We start from the raw sequence: 23,273 nt of genomic DNA, 5'->3' as shown, positions 1-23,273 counted from the left end.
ACAGACAGACAACTAGATATAGAAAGGTACAGACAGACAGACAACTAGATATAGAAAGGTACAGACAGACAGACAGACAGACAACTAGATATAGAAAGGTACAGACAGACAGACAACTAGATATAGAAAGGTACAGACAGACAGACAACTAGATATAGAAAGGTACAGACAGACAGACAGACAGACAACTAGATATAGAAAGGTACAGACAGACAGACAGACAACTAGATATAGAAAGGTACAGACAGACAGACAGACAACTAGATATAGAAAGGTACAGACAGACAGACAAACAGACAAACTAGATATAGAAAGGTACAGACAGACTGACAGACAGACAGACAGGCAACTAGATAGAGAGAGATGCAAACAGACAGACAGACAGACAGACAGACAGAGATGCAGACAGACAGGGCAGACTGACACACATCTAGAGATGGTCAAGGACACAGACAGACAGATGGGGAAGAAATAGATTGACACTGACAAACAGATACACAGATAAAAACTAAGAGAGATAGACCGATGGACAGACTGACAGACAGACAGACAGACAGACAAGCTATAGACAGACAAACAAAGAGGCAGACAGAGACTGAGAGAGACAGACAGATGGAGAGATCAACAGACAGACAGCTATTTATTCTGTATCCACATCTAAAACTGAACTCTTCTGAAATTAGCTGAACACTGATACCAAAACAAGCTCCCCTCAGCCTTCTCCTGGAGAGGAAGAGAAAGAGAGAGAGAGTGTCTGTGTGTGTGTGTGTGTGTGTGTGTGTGTGTGTGTGTGTGTGTGTGTGTGTGTGTGTGTGTGTGTGTGTGTTTGTTAACCTATCTCTACGAGTGTGCTCTCTTTTGCATTGCTGTTTCCTGTCACGCTGGTTTATTTGTTTCATAGTTTTTCCCAACTTTCTTTCACTTTATGGAATTTTTCTTATTTCTAGAGGGAAAAAATCTATCTATCCGTAAAGCGACTGTACACCTTGTTGTTTTGTTGTGGTTGTGGATCTGGGCGATGACGTAGTTTCCCTTCCACATAACTGAGAATAATGTGAACAGAAAACTTATTCAAACACAAACACTCCGCCCCAAAATCAGCCTGGCTGACGCACACCAGAGTGCATCTCATTGTTACGAGCTCTCAAAGAGACAACAGTACGTCATTTTCACACGCTGCTGTTCTCCGGTTCTCTTTTGTCAATCGGTGTATTGTTTTGATATTAATAGAAGGAGGTGATTTTTCGCCTGATAGCAACAAATGTGTGAAACCTTATACAACTCCTCCCACTTGAACGCTTGGATCACAGTCAGTTACTTAAAAATGTTGCTGTGTGGTGAACTGTTTGTCATTTAAGACAAAGACATTTACATCATTTTGGCAGATGCCCTTATCCAGAGCGATTTACATTTACACCTTATTTTATACAACTGTGCAATTGAGGGTTAAGGGCCTTACTCAGGGGCCAAACAGTGACATATTGAGGGACATGGAATTCAAAATCATGACCTTTCAATCGGTAAACAAACACCTTAACCAATTAGGCTATCGAGTCCCCGACAACCCTCAAGAATGAAGTGTAAGGACGTGTTTTTGGGTCTGTATCAAAGACAAATGATTCCGATAGAGCAGATGTCTTTATATTGGACAGATCCTTATTATAGGACACTGCAATTTATTTCTTCAATTATCCCAGCTTGTTTGGACATTGGGGTCAGAGCTCAGGGTCAACAGAGAATGAGTTAAGAGCTTGGTGCTGCTGGGACTTGAACCCTTGCTCTTCTGACCAATATCCCGTAACCATTGTTCCACCAATGAACTTCTACAGAAATGATATATTATGCAGAGACGTATATAAAGCGAGTGTGCTCATTAAAAAGAGGGCAAGGTGCCATTAGTTGTACCCTTACTCATGTAAACCTAAAGAGCGTTTATCACCTTGTTCAGAAGCCTTTATTTTGTCACATAGACGAACATACAGTGAAATTCTTTCTTCACATACCAGGGGCAGCCATGATACAGTGCTTCTGGAGCAGTGTGAGTTAAGGGCCTTGCTCAAGGGCCCAACAGCCCAATCCCATCCTCTGATCATCAACCCAGAACCTTAACCACTTGAGCCACCTTCCCCTTTTTAGAGATCTTCCTGGTTTGAAAGGACATGGTTAAAAATGTTGTACGCAGGGTAGATACCTGAATTGCTGTTCAGCTGGATGTCACTGCAGGACTTCACTACCCTGCCACTAACCGACTCACTGTCAGTCTTCAGCTGATCTCGCTGGACATCTACGCTTCCTGGGCTGGGATCTGGTTCTTTATCCGTCACGCAGTTGGTCTCTTTCAGACGAGGTGCTTTGACTGTGGAGTGCGACTGCACAGGAACAGTAGCGGAATGTGCAAGTGGAGTGAAGTAACTGGCGTCTTCCTCATCGTCAATGTCCCAGGCGTCGTTGGTGCTACGTGCGAACTCGTGGAACGTAGCTGGCTTCTTTGATCTGACGCTCACGGCGTCCGTCTTTGGAGTGTCTTTAAGGAACCTTTAGAAAAAGTTCAGGAAAGGAATGAAAAACTTTAAGTAAAAAAGGTTTAAATACATTTACAAAACATAAAGACAAGTAAATTTTGTTAAAATTCTTTGGACAAAAAAAAGGAGGTGGGGGTGTTATTGAATGCTCGACTTGGATATTAGGTCAATGGGCAACATACTGGGATGGATTCGAGCACAGGTACAGAAACAGATGAAAACAACAAGGTTAAGGAGTCAAACATCCACTGAGGGCTCAATATCCATGCAGGCGGCTGCACTTACGAGCAGAGTACCCGAGGGTCCACAGGTGGGTACCTCGCCCCGTAGATAGGCCTCTGACTAAGAGAGAGCAAATAACGGCAAGAGAGACAGACAGAAAAAAAGAGACAGGTCACACTGCTGTGTGAATTTCAAAGTTTGTTTCCTTCAACTGTCTATTTAAGGTGGGTCCAAAGTATGAAGGTTATATTTGGAACCAAGAGTGTTAAATAATGTGATTCTGCATTACACACACACAGAAGCCACACCTCATTCACTGGGCCGGAAGCTCAGAGGCCACACCTCCTTCACTACCACTAACATGCACATAGGCCACGTCTACTGCACTGGAACTGATATACACATAGGCTACACCTACTTTACTATAACTGGCATACACATAAGCTAAATGTCCTTCAATCTGACTGACAGGCACAGAAACCACACCTCCTTCACTCTCGCTAAACCTGAAGCTCAGAGGCCACACCCCCTTCACTCTCGCTAAACCTGAAGCTCAGAGGCCACACCTCCTTCCCTCTGACTGAAGCTCAGAGGCCACACCTCCTTCACTCTCGCTAAACCTGAAGCTCAGAGGCCACACCTCCTTCACTCTGACTGAAGCTCAGAGGCCACACCTCCTTCACTCTGACTGAAGCTCAGAGGCCACACCTCCTTCACTCTGACTGAAGCTCAGAGGCCACACCTCCTTCCCTCTGACTGAAGCTCAGAGGCCACACCTCCTTCCCTCTGACTGAAGCTCAGAGGCCACACCTCCTTCCCTCTGACTGAAGCTCACAGGCCACACCTCCTTCCCTCTGACTGAAGCTCACAGGCCACACCTCCTTCCCTCTGACTGAAGCTCACAGGCCACACCTCCTTCCCTCTGACTGAAGCTCACAGGCCACACCTCCTTCCCTCTGACTGAAGCTCACAGGCCACACCTCCTTCCCTCTGACTGAAGCTCACAGGCCACACCTCCTTCCCTCTGACTGAAGCTCACAGGCCACACCTCCTTCCCTCTGACTGAAGCTCACAGGCCACACCTCCTTCACTCTGACTGAAGCTCACAGGCCACACCTCCTTCATTCTGACTGAAGCTCACAGGCCACACCTCCTTCACTCTGACTGAAGCTCACAGGCCACACCTCCTTCATTCTGACTGAAGCTCACAGGCCACACCTCCTTCACTCTGACGGAAGCTCAGAGGCCACACCTCCTTCACTCTGACGGAAGCTCAGAGGCCACACCTCCTCCACTCTGACTGAAGCTCAGAGGCCACACCTCCTTCACTCTGACTGAAGCTCAGAGGCCACACCTCCTTCACTCTGACTGAAGCTCAGAGGCCACACCTCCTTCACTCTGACTGAAGCTCAGAGGCCACACCTCCTTCACTCTGACTAAAGCTCAGAGGCCACACCTCCTTCACTCTGACTGAAGCTCAGAGGCCACACCTCCTTCACGCTGACTGATACACACGCATATATACAGTACACATCATTCGGATTCCAAACTGCTGTATTTACCTGAATTGTGATCAGTGAATATTTGCATCACTGCTGTTCTTGCACGTATTTCAAAACAAAGCAATAACACACACAAAGAGAAGAACAAATTAAGCACTTCATTACACCAGCATCTCAGGGAAAAGCATCTTTATTTACGTGTTTCGGCCCAGCAAGGAAAACTGTGCTATAATGTACATTTTGGCACACTACTAATCCATAAACAGAGTGATTTATTTTAGTGATCCTTATAAACTAGGGCAAACGGTTGAGGCTTTGCCCTTAAGAAGATTAATGTAACATCTTTGCTTGGCATTATGGAGCTAAATAGTCATTTCAGAGACAATGATGGTATTTTGCAGATTCCGGTCACAAGAACTCACTGCCGCAAAACATATAGTTCATGTTAAAATCAATGAGTGCTAAAAGTCAATGAGCGCTAATACACAAAGACAAATAATCCTCCAAACGTGTCACTGGGTGAAAATAGGAAACTTCCCGAATAGGCATGTTCTGTTATAATCACTCTGCCAGAGGCAACTGTTCTCATCACATGGCACAAATCCTTCCTGTTCAACACACACACACACTTAAACACTCACACCAGCACTCATTCACACACACACACACACACACACACACACACACACACACACACACACACACACACACACACACACGTGCACCCACACTTAAATACCCACACTCTCTCACACACGTGAACTTACACACTCGCACACTCTCTCTCTTACTCACACACATATTCTTCTCACATACACACACACGTGCACACATGTGCACACACACAAATACTCACTCACACATGTGAACACACACACACTTAAACACTCACACCAACACTCACTCACACACACAAACGTGCACCCACACCCACACGTGAACTTACACACTCGCACACTCTCTCATTCACACATTCTTCTCACATACACACACACACACACACACACACACACACACACACACACACACACACACACACACACACACACACACACACACACACACACGTGCACATACTCACACAAGCTCACACCCACACTCACACACTCTCACCGCTTGATATAGATATCACGCTCTCTCTGACTCCTCTTATCACAGAAATGGTTGACATACAAACTTTCCTGTGGACATTTATTTTTCGTAGATGAACATTTCTGCATGATGAAATCGTTTAGCTTTCACAATGAAAATTTCACAACTTTCACAATGGAAACTCTTGAACAGATAATGATCTACTACCTAAAAAAAAGCCTGCATCCCAAACAGCTTTCTAGTCACTTTCCTTTGTGCTACATCAGCTACTGTACATGCCCTGCCTAGTTCCCTTCACATATACTGTAACGTAAAAAATCATTTAAGATTCAGCTACAAAAAAGTGAAAAACGTGTCATTTTTTTTGCGTTTTAAAATTGTCTGATACAATTCTCTGTATTTTCATGAGGCGTTCTTCCTAAACACTTGATGTTCTTTTTTATCTTTGCTTTTTTGTTGTTTTTGTCGTTGGTTTCCAAAATAACCTTCACGATCAAAACGAAAAGTTTTTCATATGTGGTTTCTGAATGACTCGACTCGACTCTAATAACATATTAATATATATATTATAATATATAATTGTATATAATTATATATAAATTATATTATAATTTTTAACATTCGATCTTCACTAGCGTCATCTGACCACTAGCGTCATCCATCATCACGTGGCTAAACATTACCTCAGCTTGCACGCCTGTTGCCCTGCAGCTACAACAGATCTCCAAACAGCAAACATATGCTGCACATAAAAAACACCTCTAACCTTAAGGGTCTTTTGGCTCATTACGGATTCTACGCTCATGTTTTGCAAAACCGGTTCAGCTGAAATGTCAGGGGTGTCGTCCTGAGTGTCCTTGCAGGATATCAGAGGCCTTGGCTGTGTTTCAGTGCTGCTTTTAACGTGTCTTGTCGGCTTTTCTCCTCTGGGCAAAACCTTGGCAAAGATATAAAGGGCAGCTGCGCTCATTTATTAACCGAAGTTTGTTAGACGACAGCTTGGAGAGTCGAGGGATAGAGTCGGTATGACTCAGACGTTACTCAGTAAGCAGCGTAATGTGGTTTTAATTAGCAGAAATTAGACCAGACTGCTGCTAAATTCTTTAATCTTATTCGTCAGCAGCTCTGAAATAAGATCCGGAGTAGGTGTTAACACTTTAAGAGAGAGAAAGGTGTAAGGAGAACATCTAAAACAGGCAATTTTGTCCTCCTGGTGTCTCAGTACCGTAACTAGCTACATGACAGAGTGACTGTTTGTAGCCATAATAAAGCAAGTTACAGATCAAGTATGCACCTGACTTGTTTTGTGGACATTCTGCAACTTTAAAAGTAACTATATAAGGACAAAAAGTACAACATGTTTCAAATCGCTGTCTTATATGATGGTTAAAAAGCACAATATCAACACCTTCTATTCAATACTGTTACTACATGTAACATAACTGAACATCAAATTCTATTTTTTTGCCTACAATTCTTCCTAAATCTATTTGTTTTTGCTTTTTATTATTTTAGTAAATTTGGTTTATTCACTAAAAGAGGCCTAGATTCCATTTCAATTGTCTACCTTATTCATTTCAGTTCAATTTGTAAGAGCTTTTAACAATTAATGAACAAAGCAGCTTTAGAGAAAATTAGCTTAAGAGAAAACTGAGAGAACTTTCAATATTAAATGTATATTTAAGCAAATTAGAGAGCTAACAAGTTGGAGAGTTAGCAAGCTAGAGAATTAGTGAGCTACTGAGTTAGCAAGCTACTGAATTATTAAGCTAATGAGTTATTAAGCTACCGAGTTAGCAAGCTAGATAATTAGTGAGCTACAGAGTTAGCAAGCTACTGAATTATTAAGCTAATGAGTTATTAAGCTACCGAGTTAGCAAACTAGAGAATTAAGAGGAAAAAATTCTAATTCTGTGGTAACATAAAATGTCATTATTGGTTTTAAATTGTAGTTTTTATTTGGATGAAGCCCTAAAGTGTATAAGAGCAGAACTAAAACTCCACAATTCACTGTAATGAAAAATCCAAACAACAGCTGTCAGGTGTGTCGAGAGAAAAAAACCAACAACCTAATAATAAAACAAAACAAAAAAACTTTAAACCAGTTTGTTAGAAATCCACCACCCACACACTGAAGGACACCCAAGTATTCGAGTAAGATTAAAAAGAAAAAGCAGGCTGTCTATGGAGATTTGATGTCATGCTCTATGTCCCTGTGAAGGGTGTAGTATCTGTAAGACAATGTGAGCCACGCTGATAAAGTCGGTTCAGAAAAAAGTGGTAACACGTCATCAAGTCTCTACACGTCCTGCCGCATTGAACAAGCATTGAGGCTAATCCTACTGAAATATACAATTGCACAAGACGGTTTCTTAATGTAGTAGGGAGTTTCTACACACACAGATAAAATCTATGAAACGTGACCCATCTGTGACTCTTGTTCACTTATAGGGAAGTACCTAAGATTGTTTGTCAGCAGTGACAGTTAGGACTTCCTTTTTTTTAAGGAGACTGAAACAAGAAACCACACCATTGAAACCTCGACCATTTTTAAGCAAGTCATTCATATTTAACCCACAAGAAGGAGAACAGTGATTCACTACAGTGTTCCCATTTTTTTAATCTGTCGTGATTCAGCACCTAAGTTACTCTGTAGATTTCTTCAGAAGACTTATTCAGTCGTCTGTTTTGATTGCTTGAAAATCTAACTGCTTTCCTACAGAAGTAACGCATTAATTAGTGCATTAATAGAGACTAAGGAATGTTATGGTGTGTATAATCATGTAGCGTGTTGTGTTTGTGTCCTAAGAGTCATCAACGTTTCTATTTACACGCCACGATAAATGGATTGTTTGTGTCACACTTGATTTTTTAATTAGGTTACAATATGTTTGCAATGGCTTAGTGGTTAGCATGTTTGACTCATGCCCCCAGGGTTGAGGGATGTATTTCCACTTCCTGCCTTTGTGTGTGGCGTCTGCATGTTCTTCCCGTGCTTCAGGGGTTTCCTCAGGGCTCTCAGGTTTCCTCCCCCAGGTCCAATGATACGCCTTGTAGTCTGACTAGCATTTTTGCATTGTCTGTAGTGTGTGAAAGAGTTTGTGTTACTGTGCTGTTGAATGGACTGGCACCATATCAGTCTGGGATTAAGTGGTATAGAAAATGGATAGATCTGGAAACAGGAGGTGTATGCCAGCATTGCATTAAAGGTGATTATTTCATTCAGTTTTGTCAATGTTACTGCTAATTAATTCTTTAATTAATTTTAACGATTAAAAATAATAAACATTCTACTGTTCAAGAAATTTCTCCTCAGCCAATATCTGTGCTGGAGAAAGTCAATTAGAGGAATATTAGTACTTTTGAAGTCAATATGAAAAGATTATAGTTTACTCTATGATTCTGAAATAAAAAATCCTCGATTAATATATCAGGGGGGGGGGGGGCACAGTGGCTTAGTGGTTAGCACGTTTGCCTCACACCTCCAGGGTTGGGGGTTCGACTCCCACCTCTGCCTTGTGTGTGTGGAGTTTGCATGTTCTCCCCGTGCTTCGGGGGTTTTCTCCAGGTACTCCGGTTTCCTCCCCCGGTCCAAAAACATGCATGGCAGGTTGATTGGCATCTCTGGAAAATTGTCTGTAATGTGTGAGTGAATGAGAGTGTGTGTGTGCCCTGTGACGGGTCGGCACTCCGTCCAGGGTGTATCCTGCCTTGATGACTGATGACGCCTGAGATAGGCACAGGCTCCCTGTGACCCGAGGTAGTTCGGATAAGTGGTAGAAAATGAGTGAGTGAGAGAATATATCGACATCATCAAATAGTCGACAAGCAACGCACAACACAAGGTGGTGATAGTCTACAGGAACGTTTGTTAATGACAGAAATCAAGAATCTCACAAGAAAAGGTGCAGTAAAATTAGCAGAGAAATGTACGATTACTTTGTATATTTATTTAGCACTTAGATGTAATATTTTTCCAAGGAAGAAAAAGTTAGCAATTAAAGATTTTAAGCCGTACAATATTGACTTGATTATATATAGATAGAAACGATCTATTAATCAATTATCAAAATAATCAATAGTGACAATCCTACATCACATCGTGGTTTAAGCTAATAGCCCGTTAATTGAATTTGCATTTTCCGGATGCCTGGAGTCTAATTTGTCCGTGTAAAAGTGCCTGAAAAGTGAACAATTTACTCGATCTCTATCCCAACCATCCCGAGTCGTTGGGTTGAGGGCTGTATAGCACTTTAAAGCAAAATAAAACAAAACGCTAGTCCATAACTGTACTAATTGTCAGTTGTGATCTCTTAACTTTTATCAGCGTCAATTTTCACAGGATCACACGAATTTATTAACTTAAGCAGCTAGACCGAAACTCTTTTTCTGTCGTGTCAGGATCACTGACCACCCAAATAATAGCCGCATATAAAACATTTATAACACATGGGTTACAGTCTGTAACTGGACGCCTAAAAACTGCCCCCTGAGTGCACGTGAGACTGATTGTGATCCCATATGGACACGTGTGCTCACGTCTACACACCTGGACAATCTCATTCACACGTGGGTTTAGACATCCATTATAAATAAGCACTTTTATATTCGATATTCTTCTATATAAAAGTTTAGATCAAAGGAAGCATTCAGAGTGAAATAAAGTCAAAGAAACAGCTTTGTTTATAAAGGACAGAGCACGAGGCTCAATAATAAAACATTATACAGCACTGAAATATAAGAAGATGGTTCTGTTTAAAGCTTGAAATGTCTGTTTAAAAGCATCAGCTCACCTTCCTGGATCCTTTGCGTTCCTCCTCCAGAAATTAATTTTATTGTCGGCGGCCATGAATGCGGATAAATATAAATAAATAAACACTAAACCATTTTCCCTACAGCGAAGACGTGCTTCCTCCAGGGATGGATATTAAAAACCGCGTATTGTTTTTTGGATGCTGCATTAAAGAAACAACGCGTTGTTTAGTTTAAGCGACTCAGTCCTGCTGTTTATGTCAACAGAAAGTAAGAGAATGATACTTCGACATGGACGCCGCCATCTTGGAACAGCACTCCGTCTAAACGTGATTGGTTAAAGAGGCAAACAGGTGCAGTGGAGTCAACCAATAGGAAAGCGTGTGTTAGATCAAGAGGCGGGATTTCTTCTGTGATGACTTTGACAGGTGCATGTCTATGGTTTGTATAAGGGAAACAAACTCAAAATGTTCTTTTGTATGTAGTGTTTTTTGTTTTTTTTAAGGTACAGTCTTCAGCAATCTTAAACATAAGGCAGATGTCTATTTAAACTTTTCTATGACGTTCAGAAAGAGAAATCTAAACAGAATTATAGGAATTTATGCATTTCATTTCATGTGTAAATGGTTATGAAACACAATAGCTCCTGTTCTCACTTATGTTATGGCAATTATAAACAGACTAAAAAAAGTCAGCTTGAAAGAAACTGCAAATCAAACTATATTTTTACAAAAAGCATTGGCTCTTCTTACAAAAAAAATCTCATGGACAATTACATTTACATTTACATTTACATTTACGGCATTTAGCAGACACCCTTATCCAGAGTGACTTACAACTGAGCAACTGAGGGTTAAGGGCCTTGCTCAGGGGCCCAGCAGTGGTCATGGACAATTACACGTTTGTTTTTAAATAGTTATGTTCAGCATCAATCGTAAAAGTTGATGTAAATTCTTATCGATAACCGATATACCCGAGATTAGCTAGGATTAATGTCGATGCTGTTATAGACGCTTAATTAATACTTTCTGACTAATCATAATCATGGATGGATGGATGGATGGATGGATGGATGGATGGATGGATGGATAGATAGATAGGTGAATGGATGTACTTAGAAAACATCCATCGTACATGTACATTGGTACTGGAGGCTCTTTCCAAAATGCTAAATAAACTTAAAAAGTCTTAAAAAAATCTCCAACAACTATACATTTGTTGTTAAATAATGTTCAGCATCAATCGTACAAGTCGATGTAAATTCTTATCGATAACCGATATACCCGAGATTAGCTAGGATTAACGTCGATGCTGTTATAGACGCTTAATTAACACTTTCTGACTAATCAGAATCATTATATAATGTGAGACGTTATTTATAGACTGACAGACTGAATCGGCTTGATTCTGTGTATCGCTTGCCTGCGTATTAACTTTGATTTCTCTTTCAGCTTCTTTCGATTTCTTTTCTTTAGTTCTAACAGTAGCCGTGAGATCTGGCTTCATGAAGTTATCCCCTTAATCTCAAGCAATTTATTCACAATCTCAGATGAATTATTTAGTAACTAGAGAGAAGCCACAGCTGATTGTAGGAATGTAAGTCTGACCTTGAGAGTTGAAGTGCTAATTCAACAAGCTCTGCCTGCTGATCTTTAGTCTGCGTGTTTAATAAACAAACCTTATTGATGACTTTCAGGTGACCTTTAATAGCAGTGTTCATTTCAGGTCACACAGCACCGGGTCAGAAGCCGTAACCCTGCGTGATCGGTACAGCTGTTTTTAATAACTGCTTATTGTGATTATTAGCCACAGTTCGAGCCAGTTCTAGCACATGTGCTGCATTCCTTTAATCCAGACATTGCGTATTTCATTCTGGATTTAATGTTCTTCCAGTTTAATGGAAAAATTGGCACTATTTTTAATATATATTTTTTATAAGTAGTAGAATGTATTAACCTTCAGACATTATTCATTTATTTATTTAAATTTATTTTATTGCAAATTTTACCATAAACAGTACAACCACCTTCATCATCATCATCATCATCACAATCATTATCATCACCACTATCATCAATATGAACCTTCATCACTGTCCCTCATCATCACCATCAGCAGCAGCAGAGGCAGTAGCAGCATTAATATCACCTTCATCATCAGCAGCATCATCATAAATATTACTTCCATCACCGTCCATCGACATCGATATCACTTTTATTACATTATTATCACCATCATCATCATCATCATCATCATCAATATCAACTTTCATCACTGTCCATCATCAGCAGCAGCCTTCAGCAGCAGCAGCAGCATCATCTTCATCATCATCATCATCAATTCACCTTCATCACTGTCCATCATTACCATCATCATCATAATCATCATCAATATCAACTTTTATTACGGTCCATCATCATTGTCATTATCATCATTATTCATTTCACCTTAATCCCCGTCCATCATCACCACTATCAACATCATCATCATTATCACCTTCATCACCTCATCATCAATATCACCTTTATGACCCTCCATAATCAACAAAATCAACCTCATCATCATTTTTAATATAACCTTCATTACCCAACATTATCATCATCATCATCATCATCAATCAGCCTTATCATATAAATTACCATGAACCTCATCTTCACTATCACCATCACCTCAGTCACTAGCATCCTATTTTACCACCATCATCATCATTATTATTATTAATAAATATTATTATTATTATTATTATTATTATTATTATTATTATTATTATTATTATTATTATTATTATTATTATTATTATATAACATCATCATGATCCTCGTCATCGTCATCATCATCACCATCATCATCATCATCATCATCAGTTTTCTCCATTTCTTCACACCTGCTTTGAAATCCTGCACAAAAATTGGACTTGAACTGTGTTTATGTAGTTCATCTACGCAGCCACTAGATGGCAGAACGTGATTAAAAAAAGGACTTACTCAGGGAGTCACTTGATTACTCACTAGTTTTTCCTCCAAGCCTTGTTTCCTTCAACATGCTATTATATTTATAGCTCTATTAATAGCACTACTCAATCCTATACCTTCTTTTTCATGAGAGACATTTTGTAAATATCCAGTCAGGTAAAAAAAAACAACAACAAAAAAAAAAACAAACAAACAAACAAACAGACATCTTGGACATCTATTACACTAATCAGTGTATATAAACTGTTTCACTTTTATTTCTTTAAATCTACACTCCATGCACCTTCGAAAGAAATCGAACTTAAAAGGACAAAAGATGTACAGAAATGTCGAGTTCAGTAATCTTCCTTGTTGAGAGTGAGCTCCAAACACAGAAGGCAGAATCAGCACCAAAAAAAAAGAAAGAAAAAAAACAATGTCTGTGATTCAAGAGCGCCAATTTAGGATGTGGAACATTTCCTAAATGCAAATGACAGACAGTCTGTTGTGTTTATTAAAAAGATTCATTTGATCACATCACGTGCGAATCAAACGCAGCGGTCAAGGTTATGACTCAGAGAGATATAATTAAGGGAGAGTAGAAGTAAATAAAGGTGTGAAAGAGATCGGAAAAGACAACACGATGAGAACACAAAAAACACTGAACCTGTTGAGAGAACAGACCTGTAGTGAAATGTAGGAAGCTTGATTTCCTACGAGCTGTGAAGGAAAATGAGCTGAACGCTTGTATGAGTGTGTGTGTGTGTGTGTGTGTGTGTGTGTGTGTGTGTGTGTGTGTGTGTGTGTGAGTGCGTGTAAGTGCGTGTGTGTGTGTGTGTGTGTGTATGTGTGAATGCGTGTGTGAGTGCGTGTGAGTGCGTGTGAGTGCGTGTGCGTGTGTGTGTGTGTGTGTGTGTGTGTGTGTGTGTGTGTGTGTGTGTGTGTGTGTGTGTGTGTGTGTGTGTGTGTGTGTGTGTGTGTGTGTGTGTGTGTGAATGCGTGTGTTGACCCCGAGGGCCTTGAATGTGCTATTGTTATTCTAGAGAGCTCTTCACAGGAAATGTTTACTGGTACCCATCATAGTGTTAACTGATACACTCATTCATGCTGCGTTCATGCACAGAATGACACATTTTTATCGCTCTAGTGCCGTCTGTTTTATTTTATTTCTGATGAGCAAACTGAAACTTCATCAGCGTGTGACATTTTTGTGTTTTAAGTCAATTCTTAGTGGCTTGGGCTGAACCTTGATTTTTGGCAAGGTCTCAGGATTATCACATGCACAGGCTGGGTGTGTGTGTGTGTTTGTTTGTGTGTGTGTGTGTGTGTGTGTGTGTGTGTGTGTGTGTGTGTGTGTGTGTGTGTGTGTGTGTGTGTGTGTGTGTGGGTTGGTTTGTGGGGCAAAGGGCCATGGTTTCTGTGTCCTTCATACATCTCTGGAATGTTTCCCTCTTTTCCGCCCAATTCCCCCATGTGTTTGTTTCCATTGTGTTAGTCCACTGCAGATGTCTGTTTGTGTGTGTGTGTGTGTGTGTGTGTGTGTGTGTGTGTGTGTGTGTGTGTGTGTGTGTGTGTGTGTGTGTGTGTGTGTGTGTGTGTGTGTGTGTGTGTGTGTGTGTGTGTGCTGGGACAGATTCCACCAGGCAAATGATGAGGTTTCTAAAACATGGCATTTAACCTGATCCTGGCTTCCTCTGAATTGGAGGCCGTTATATCACTTTCGGTTTAATATAACAGACTTTACATTTTTGAGTTTTCGCTGGAATTATTTCTCCATGCGTAGACATACTGTAGTTCTGAAGCACTGTGATGCTCCTAGTGAGGACGGACCTAACAGAAACGTCTATGTGAACGTTTGTGCCCATTGCAGTAAGACTGTATAATGCATCCCTCATGTGCAGGGGCACATTTTGACCTTTAGAGTTTATAGTGAACAAGATTGTCACACTCATCTCATCGCAACCTGAAGAACAGTTCATGCATAATCTGCATTTGTTTATATATTGGCACATCTATCTATCTATCTATCTATCTATCTATCTATCTATCTATCTATCTATCTATCTATCTATCTATCTATCTATCTATCTATCAAGGAATAGACCAGTGTTCAGAGGGGAAGGAGCCACACCAACAATTCATTCATTCGTTCATTCATTTTCTACCGCTTATCCGAACTACCTCGGGTCACGGGGAGCCTGTGCCTATCTCAGGCGTCATCGGGCATCAAGGCAGGATACACCCTGGACGGAGTGCCAACCCATCGCAGGGCACACACACACACTCATTCACTCACACACTCACACACTACGGACAATTATCCAGAGATGCCAATCAACCTACCATGCATGTCTTTGGACCGGGGGAGGAAACCGGAGTACCCGGAGGAAACCCCCGAGGCACTGGGAGAACATGCAAACTCCACACACACAAGGCGGAGGTGGGAATCGAACCCCCAACCCTGGAGGTATGAATCAAACGTGCTAACTACTAAGCCACCGTGCCCCTCACCAACAATTCAATAAAACTTAATCTTTATAAAGAACTCATTAACAACTTCATGCATTTTACATTCGAGCTCTTTTAAGTGACTGTGACAGATTTTCAGACAGATTTGGGCCAAGATGTGTCACGTGACCATCACAAAGCCCTCTTTGCTTTATGCTCACGTACAACGAATGAACACGAGTACAGCATTCAGAGAAAGTCATTCCATACTGTACTGTATGTGTCTTCACTGGTAGGAGTTTAAAAGAAGAATCCTACGCTTAGAGTCTCACCAATTTAAGTAGTTTCCCATCAAAAGCATAAAAAAACTAACAATTTCTGAAAATTAAAAAAGCCACAGCAAAATTTAGCAAAATCAATCAGACCACAACTTATCACTACAAAAAAACCTTCTTTAAAGGCTGGATAGATATCGACGTCCTATTGTTTTGCTCGTCTTTCTAGATGTTGGTCAGCTTTCACTCACCATTAAAAATTTTTGAACCTAGTGGATAAAAGTGCTAAGCAAAGCCTATTGGGGTAAATATCACGCTGCCCTTTGCTCACTTTTCAGATAACAAAACAGATAATGTCACTTGTCTATACCTTGATTAATTGATATCTGACGTTCTTGGCAAATATAGAATATTTTAAAATGATTTATTTACTGTATGTATTTCTTAGTTGTGTCCATTTTCTGAAATTTTATATCTTCTACATTAGGCTCGCATTATGATAGCTGAAAATGCCATTGATATTTTGACTCTAAAAGAAAAAAAAAGTAATACTGGACTTTTTTTTCATATATATTTGTACTCGATTTGCTATTGATATAGGAAACAGGTTTGTAAAGAAAATTCTAGCCGGTGAACTGAAAAAAGGGATGTGTGTGTGTGTGTGTGTGTGTGTGTGTGTGTGTGTGTGTGTGTGTGTGTGTGTGTGTGTGTGTGTGTCTGCGAACTGCATCTACCACAGAGCCTCATTGAGTGCATCAGTGAATGAAAGAGCCTGAACAAGGCTGTACTTTGCTCAGAGACTGGCATCCTGTTATAGCTCAAGGTCTGTCACGTCGCCGTCCTCCTCCATGCTGAGTGTTAATACAAAAACTCCATGCCAAGGACAGAGAGTGACTGCGTGAGCCGCCCACGGTCCAGACGAGAGGAAAGAGGAAAGAAACGGCGTGAATGGGAGTTCTTCAGGCTGTGGGCAGATTAGCAGCGTTGCCAGGCGCCCCTCTTTTACACCAGCAGCTTTGGCAGTGCTGGAGAATGGCAGATTGGTGAAGAAACACAGGAAGAGTTTCACTGCAGGAAGGAAGTGAGTCAACGGCGGAAGTACTGGCTCTTCGAAGGAACAGTTTTTTTTAAATACATAAATACACATATATTCGCTCAAGCAGTCTCTGGGGTTGAAAGTTTGAAAATAAACTGAAAGGAAAACAAACGGTTATGTTTGTCATCTCTGAGTTATCTCAGATATCTCAGCTAATAGCTGCGTCGACAAAAGCTAATATTTTTGACCTCTCAATTTGGCCATATCTGAATGTCCTTGTTTGGGGTGTGATTACTTACATAAATATTCACCAGACATGAACTCCAGTCCACATTTATAAGTGTTATATATGCCTTAAATAAAATTTACAGACCATACTGAATAAAGTAAATATATAATAATAATAATAATAATAATAATAATAATGAGATCAGACTGTTCTCATACTGATAAGCAGCTTTGGGTCTCATCAGACCAAAGAACCCTTTCCCACATTTGGTTCAGTCTCCAAACAAGCGTTTTAAATGGATCATTAGTCTTCTATAAAGCCCAGATTTCTGGACTCTTCCAGATCTGGTTGTACTGAACAACTTCTCCCACCTCAGCAGTGCATCTCAAACTCTCCACCTCCTTTATCTTTACCTTTGGGTGCTTGGTTGTTTCTGTGACTAAAGCCTTCCTTACCTGGTCACAGATTATTGGTGGATGACTTCCTCTAGACAGAGACATCTTCTTTCCACATTTTATATGTAGTCATATAATATATAATATAAAACTCTTCTCGTTTTAAATTCTCACTGAGGTCTAAACCCCTCTAAAGATGAAATCCTAGAACCGCCCCTGCTTGTGGATATGTAGTAGGTCTTATTATATAAGACTCGATTACTATTGTACTTCAACAGATTTAGAACCGAATTAATTTTAATAGATGATATGTAGATAATTTGGTAGTCAGCTAGCTAGGTTGACTTTGGTTACTAGGTTAATTACAGTTAAAATATACAAAAAAAAAAGTTTGTACATTTGTTAAAAAATAAATAAATAAATATAAAAAAAAGTCAAATTGACTTTTGAAAAGTTAAGATAATAACAACAAACTCAGTTGAAGACTAACACATTTTTTCTAACATTTTGTAAAAAAGAAAAAAAAAATTTAACAATAAAACTGATGTGTAAAAAATGTTTATACAACTCTGACATCTAGGTTTTGGTCTAATTAACTAAAAGAGAGAGGGGGGGCAAGAGAGAGAAAGAGCAAGAGAGAGAGGGGGGAGAGAGGGAGAGAGAGGGGGCAAGGAGAGAGAGGGGGCAAGAGGCAGGAGAGAGAGGGGGCAAGGAGAGAGGGGGGGGCAAGAGGCAGGAGAGAGAGGGGGGGGGCAAGAGGCAGGAGAGATAGATATAGAGAGAGAGAGGGAGAGAGAGAGGAGAGAGAAGGAGATGAGCCAGAGGAGAGAGATAGAGCAGAAGAGAGAGAGAGAGAGAGAGAGGGAGGAGAGAGAGAGATGAGAGAGAGAGTTATAAGAGAGATATATAGAAAGTGAAGGATAGAGATAGGTAGTATAGATTTTAGTTTTGTTGTGGTTTTGTTTAGTTATTTTTTTTTATTTTATAAATTTTCTATATCTCTATCCTATTTATTCTATCTATATAAGTTATATCTTATCTTCTTCGTCTCTCCGTTCTCTCTCTCTATCATCTTCCTTCTCTCTCTCTCTCTCTCTCTCTCTCTCTCTCTCTCCTCTCTCTCTCTCTCTCTCTCTCTCTCTCTCTCTCTCTCTCCTCTCTCTCTCTCTCTCTCTCTCTCTCTCCTCTCTCTCCTCTCTCTCTCTCTCTCTCTTCTCTCTCTCCCTCTATCTCTCTCTCTCTCCTCCCTCTCTCTCTCTCTCTCTCTCTATTTTCTCTCATCTCTCTCTTTTCTCTCTCTATCTACTCTCCTCTCTCTCTCTTCTCCTCTCTCTCTCCTTTCTCTCTCTCCTCTCTCTCTCTCGTCTCTCCTTCTCTCTCTCTCGTCTCTCTCTTCTCTCTCTCTCCTTCTCTCTCTCTCTCTCTCTATCTCTCTCGTCTCCTCTCTCCGTTCTCTCTCGTCTCGTCTCTCCGTTCTCTCTCTCTCTCTCTCTCCTTCTCTCTCTCTCCTCTCTCCTTCTCTCTCTCTCTCTCTCGTCTCTCTCTCGTCTCTCTCTCTCTCTCGTCTCTCTCTCTCTCGTATCGTATCTCTCCTTTCTACTCTCGTCTCCGGTCCTCCTCCGTTCTCTCTCGTCTCACGTTCATCTCCGTTCTCTTCCTGCATCCGGTCTCGCCGTTCTCTCTCGTCTCCGTCTCTCCGTCTCTCATCGTCTCCGTCTCTCCGTTCTCTCTCGTCTCCGTATACTCCGTTCTCTCGCGTCTCCGGTTCTCTCCGTTCTCTCTCCGTCTCCGTCTCAGTCCCGTTCTCTCTCGTCCTCATCTCATCCGTTCTCTTCGTCTCCGTCCTCCGTTCCGTCCCGTCTCTCGTTTCTCTCTCGTCTCGGTCTCTCCGTTCTCTATAGTCTCCGGTATCTCCGTTCTCTCTCGATCTCCGTCTCTCCGTGCTCATCCTCGTCTCCGTTCTCCGTTCTCTCTCGTCTCCGTCTCTCCGTTCTCTCTCGTCTCCGTCTCTCCGTTATCTCTCGTCTCGGTCTCTCCGTTTCTCTCGTCTCGGTCTCTCCGTTCTCTCTCGTCTCGGTCTCTCCGTTCTCTCTCGTCTCGGTCTCTCCCGTTTCTCTCTCGTCTCGGTCTCTACCGTTCTCTCTCGTCTCGGTCTCTCCCGTTCTCTCTCGTCATAGGTCTCCTACGTTCTCCACCCCCCAGGCATCTCTTCCTTTTGTAAAATAAGTATTTCCGGGTTGGTATTAATAATTACTCTGCTTCCCATCATTGATTATTTTTCTATAACAGTATGTTGTGTAGTGTTGTGTTTTATTCCCTATGTATTAGTTCTGCATTGTATTTCATGTGGTTATCTTTTCTAACAGTCTAAAATGTCGAATCTTAAAAGACAACACGGAGACCATAACAATAAAGATAACAACAACGAAGGTTTCACACTAGGGACCCTTAACCTGTCGATCCTTAGCTTTCAGTTCTGCATAACTGAAACAGGAAACCCATCTGTGGGTGTTTGGAATGTGGCTCTGTGTTGATCCGAGATTAAGGTGACACGCCTCACTAACACGCACGCACACACACACACACACACACACACACACACACACACACACACACACACACACACACACACACACACACACACACACACACACACACAGACGCACACACCTACATCGACATTTCAAAAGGAATAGTGCACATTCCGCTCTGGTCTCCCGCTCACTACAAGGTTTAAAGTCCATCACATACCCAGTGAACCATTATCAAGGCCAGAGGGTTCATCCTTCCTGTGTATGCCCTTATCAGTTAGTATTATCACGCTATATTTTATTACACAATATTGGATATTTCCACTCTTGTCCAGCCACGTGGTCTGTTGTCATAACCTTACCGGAACTATTGGTGCACACGGCACAGTGTGGGTATTAACATAAAACATCTACTTGTGTAACGTCAGTAACTGATTAGGAAATGTACAGTGTTTTTGTTTTTTTGGATCAGTGTATCACGTTTAGGTTGGAATATGCCATGAAAATGCAACGAGAATCGTCATAGAATCATGCAACACCCCTAACCAATTTATTACATCCACCTGCCTTGTATGTATAACCGTTGGCCAGGTACACCTACTATAGGCATACCTTATTAGTCCGACTCTACCCCAAAGAGGACACCATAGGTGGTAGTTTCATTTTCAGCACAGCAGCAACAGCACTATAAATACAATTAAAGACCATAGACTACTATATGTGAAGTTCATGGGTCTCCACTTCCAGCTGTGGATGTCTATATGGCTGTGAGGATGTCTATAAGTCCATGAGGATGCCTATAAGGTTATGCGGGTGGCTATAAGGCTGTGAGGATATCTATAAGGCCATGAGGATGTCTATAAGGCCACAAAGATGTTTAGAAAGCTGTGAGGATACCTATAAGGCCATGGGGATGTTTAGAAGGCTGTAAGGATGTCTATAAGGCCACGAGGATGCCTAAAAGGTTATGAGGGTGGCTATAAAGCCATGAGGATGTCTATAAGGTTATGAGGATGGCTAGAAGACCATGAGGATGCCTATAAGGCCATGATGATGCCTATAAGGCCATGTATACGTTTATAAGGCCAGGAGGATGCCTTTAAAGTTATGAGGTGGCTATAAAACCATGAGAATGTCTATAAGGTTATGAGGATGGCTAGAAGACCATGAGGATGCCTATAAGGCCATGCATATGTCTATAAGGCCAGGAGGATGCCTATAAAGTTATGAGGTAGCTATAAAACCATGAGGATGTCTATAAGGTTATGAAGATGGCTAGAAGACCATGAGGATGCCTATAAGGCCATGATGATGCCTATAAGGCCATGCATATGTCTATAAGGCCAGGAGGATGACTATAAAGTTATGAGGTAGCTATAAAAACATGAGGATGTCTATAAGGATATGAGGGTGGCTATAAGGTCATGAGGATGCCTATAAGACCAGGAGGATGCTTATAAAGTTATGAGGTGGCTATAAAACCATGAGGATGTTTAGAAGGCCATGAGGATGTCTATAAGGCCTTGGGCATGTCTATAATTCCACAAGGATGTCTGAAAGACTATGAGGATGTTTAGTAGCATTGAAACCCTGACTCTAGTCCTGCAGAAGCCACCTTCAGTCACCTCAAAAGGTGAGCTCTTCACAGGGATGCATTTAACCTGTACTATACCATACATCCATTGTTAGAGATTGTTTATTTACTATAAATTCCCCACATATAAATATAAATTACCTAAATTTGAGGTTACAATGTGGACAATGTATAATCCTGGACTAGAATTAAATGTAATCCCTGACTTGACGTAAACACCGTTAAATTACTCCCTACCCGAAGAATAGACAGGTTTTTTTTTTATTTAATTGACATATTTGCCATTCGTTTGTAAGATGTCATCGCTCAATCACACGTTTTTAACAATTTAACGTCTACAGACTGTCGTGTTTTTTTGAGGTAGAAGGAAATTCGAGAACCTGAAGGAAAGGTACATTTAGTGGAAGAAACCTGAAACCGCATACAGACCCGAGTAACGTGAGTTAAGGATGATTTAGGACGCCTGTGAGGCAGGACCTAAAGTAAATCATTTTGAAAATAAACAAAGGTACTAAAAAAAATGGCATTCTTTGAATTCCTTTAGGAACAACAGAATATTTAATTAAGTCTAATTGACATGAAACTGTGAGTCTTTGTCTTCCAAATCCTCTTTTAAGGAACACACCCTTGTTCACTTTCAACCGACAATTCATTTGTTCATTCATACTGTATGTCTTCAGTAACTGCTTTTATGCTAGACAGGGTGTGAAGGCTGGAATACAGGGTGTGAAGTCTGGATTTGATGCTTAAGGGCAGTTAGGGGTAAGTTTGCTTATCCGATGCACTTTAAGCATGCGTTTTTTGGGGGGTTGGGAGAAGAGAGGAATATGATGGAAGCCTACATATACACACAGGGATTGAACCATGAACCATGAACCACCTAAAGCTGTGAAAGAACATTAATTTGGTTTAAATAAATGATGGCACTGAGAATTGTATAATCTGGGAAAATATTAGTTTTAAATAACTAATTTGGTCTAATCGACATACGTAAAATCTGCAAATAAATAGAAACAAAAATAAGTCAGTATCTAGTGAGAAACATCTAAGCAGCTTGGCTTTAAAGCCTAATTTAAAATGATTACATTCTGATCTCATTATTTAGAATAGAGAAATCCAGGATTAGTGGCTAAATTCGCTTTCGGCAATAATGACCAGATCACTTGACCTGCTCTTTGTTTGCAAACACATAACATGTCCTTAGGCTTGAACACGCCAAGCTTTCGGACAACCGTTGACCTCGATTTGGTGTCACTTCTGCACTGGCCTCCCAATGTGAAAATATGCTGCAATGTCACCTATGAGGACTGACAGGAAGTCACCCTGAAGATGCCCTTTGCTGCCTCTAAGGAACATAAGGCTATTTCCTGCTCTCACAACAGGACAGAACAAATCTCTTACACAAGTTTGTTCCGTTATGAAATACAGATTCCTCAGATTTCGACATTTATGACCTGCGCACGGGAATGTGTGGGAAAGACATGCAAAACATTTTAACCTTGAGCAACACCCTGGGTCATGCATTGAAACCTACAGATGGGCTGATAACCTAGGGCAAGCAGAAACCATACCAAAATTAGGAAAATGAGGAATCAGAAGGTTTATGTAGTGCAATAATAAATCTAGAGACATGCTGGGAGTAATTTTTAATGAGGGGACACCTGCAAGCCGTGTGTGTGTGTGTGTGTGTGTGTGTGTGTGTGTGTGTGTGTGTGTGTGTGTGT

The 23,273-nt window shown here is 40.9% G+C and overlaps 1 protein-coding gene across 3 annotated transcripts in view; it reads right to left on the bottom strand.

Annotated features, from left to right (window-relative positions):
* tbc1d22b (TBC1 domain family, member 22B) overlaps positions 1 to 10,389 on the bottom strand; it is a 57,323-nt gene extending 46,934 nt beyond the window's left edge. The window contains exons 1-3 of one of the 3 annotated variants that reach the window (XR_003441292.2): positions 10,132 to 10,389; positions 2,808 to 2,864; positions 2,192 to 2,535 (exon numbers count right to left, since the gene is read on the bottom strand). Coding sequence is in view for 2 of the 3 variants with exons in the window: in XM_027151584.2 (XP_027007385.1) it covers positions 2,192 to 2,535; positions 2,808 to 2,864; positions 10,132 to 10,187 (457 nt within the window). In the remaining variant the exon portion in view is untranslated. The remainder of the gene's footprint in view (positions 1 to 2,191; positions 2,536 to 2,807; positions 2,865 to 10,131) is intronic. The other 2 variants (XM_027151584.2, XM_027151585.2) reach the window with 2 other exon arrangements.
* Positions 10,390 to 23,273: the final 12,884 nt, after the last annotated feature.

The sequence above is a fragment of the Tachysurus fulvidraco genome, chromosome 14, assembly GCF_022655615.1.
Source record: "Tachysurus fulvidraco isolate hzauxx_2018 chromosome 14, HZAU_PFXX_2.0, whole genome shotgun sequence".
In the NCBI taxonomy this organism is placed as follows: domain Eukaryota; kingdom Metazoa; phylum Chordata; class Actinopteri; order Siluriformes; family Bagridae; genus Tachysurus; species Tachysurus fulvidraco.
This window is presented reverse-complemented; position numbering and strand designations above follow the sequence as displayed.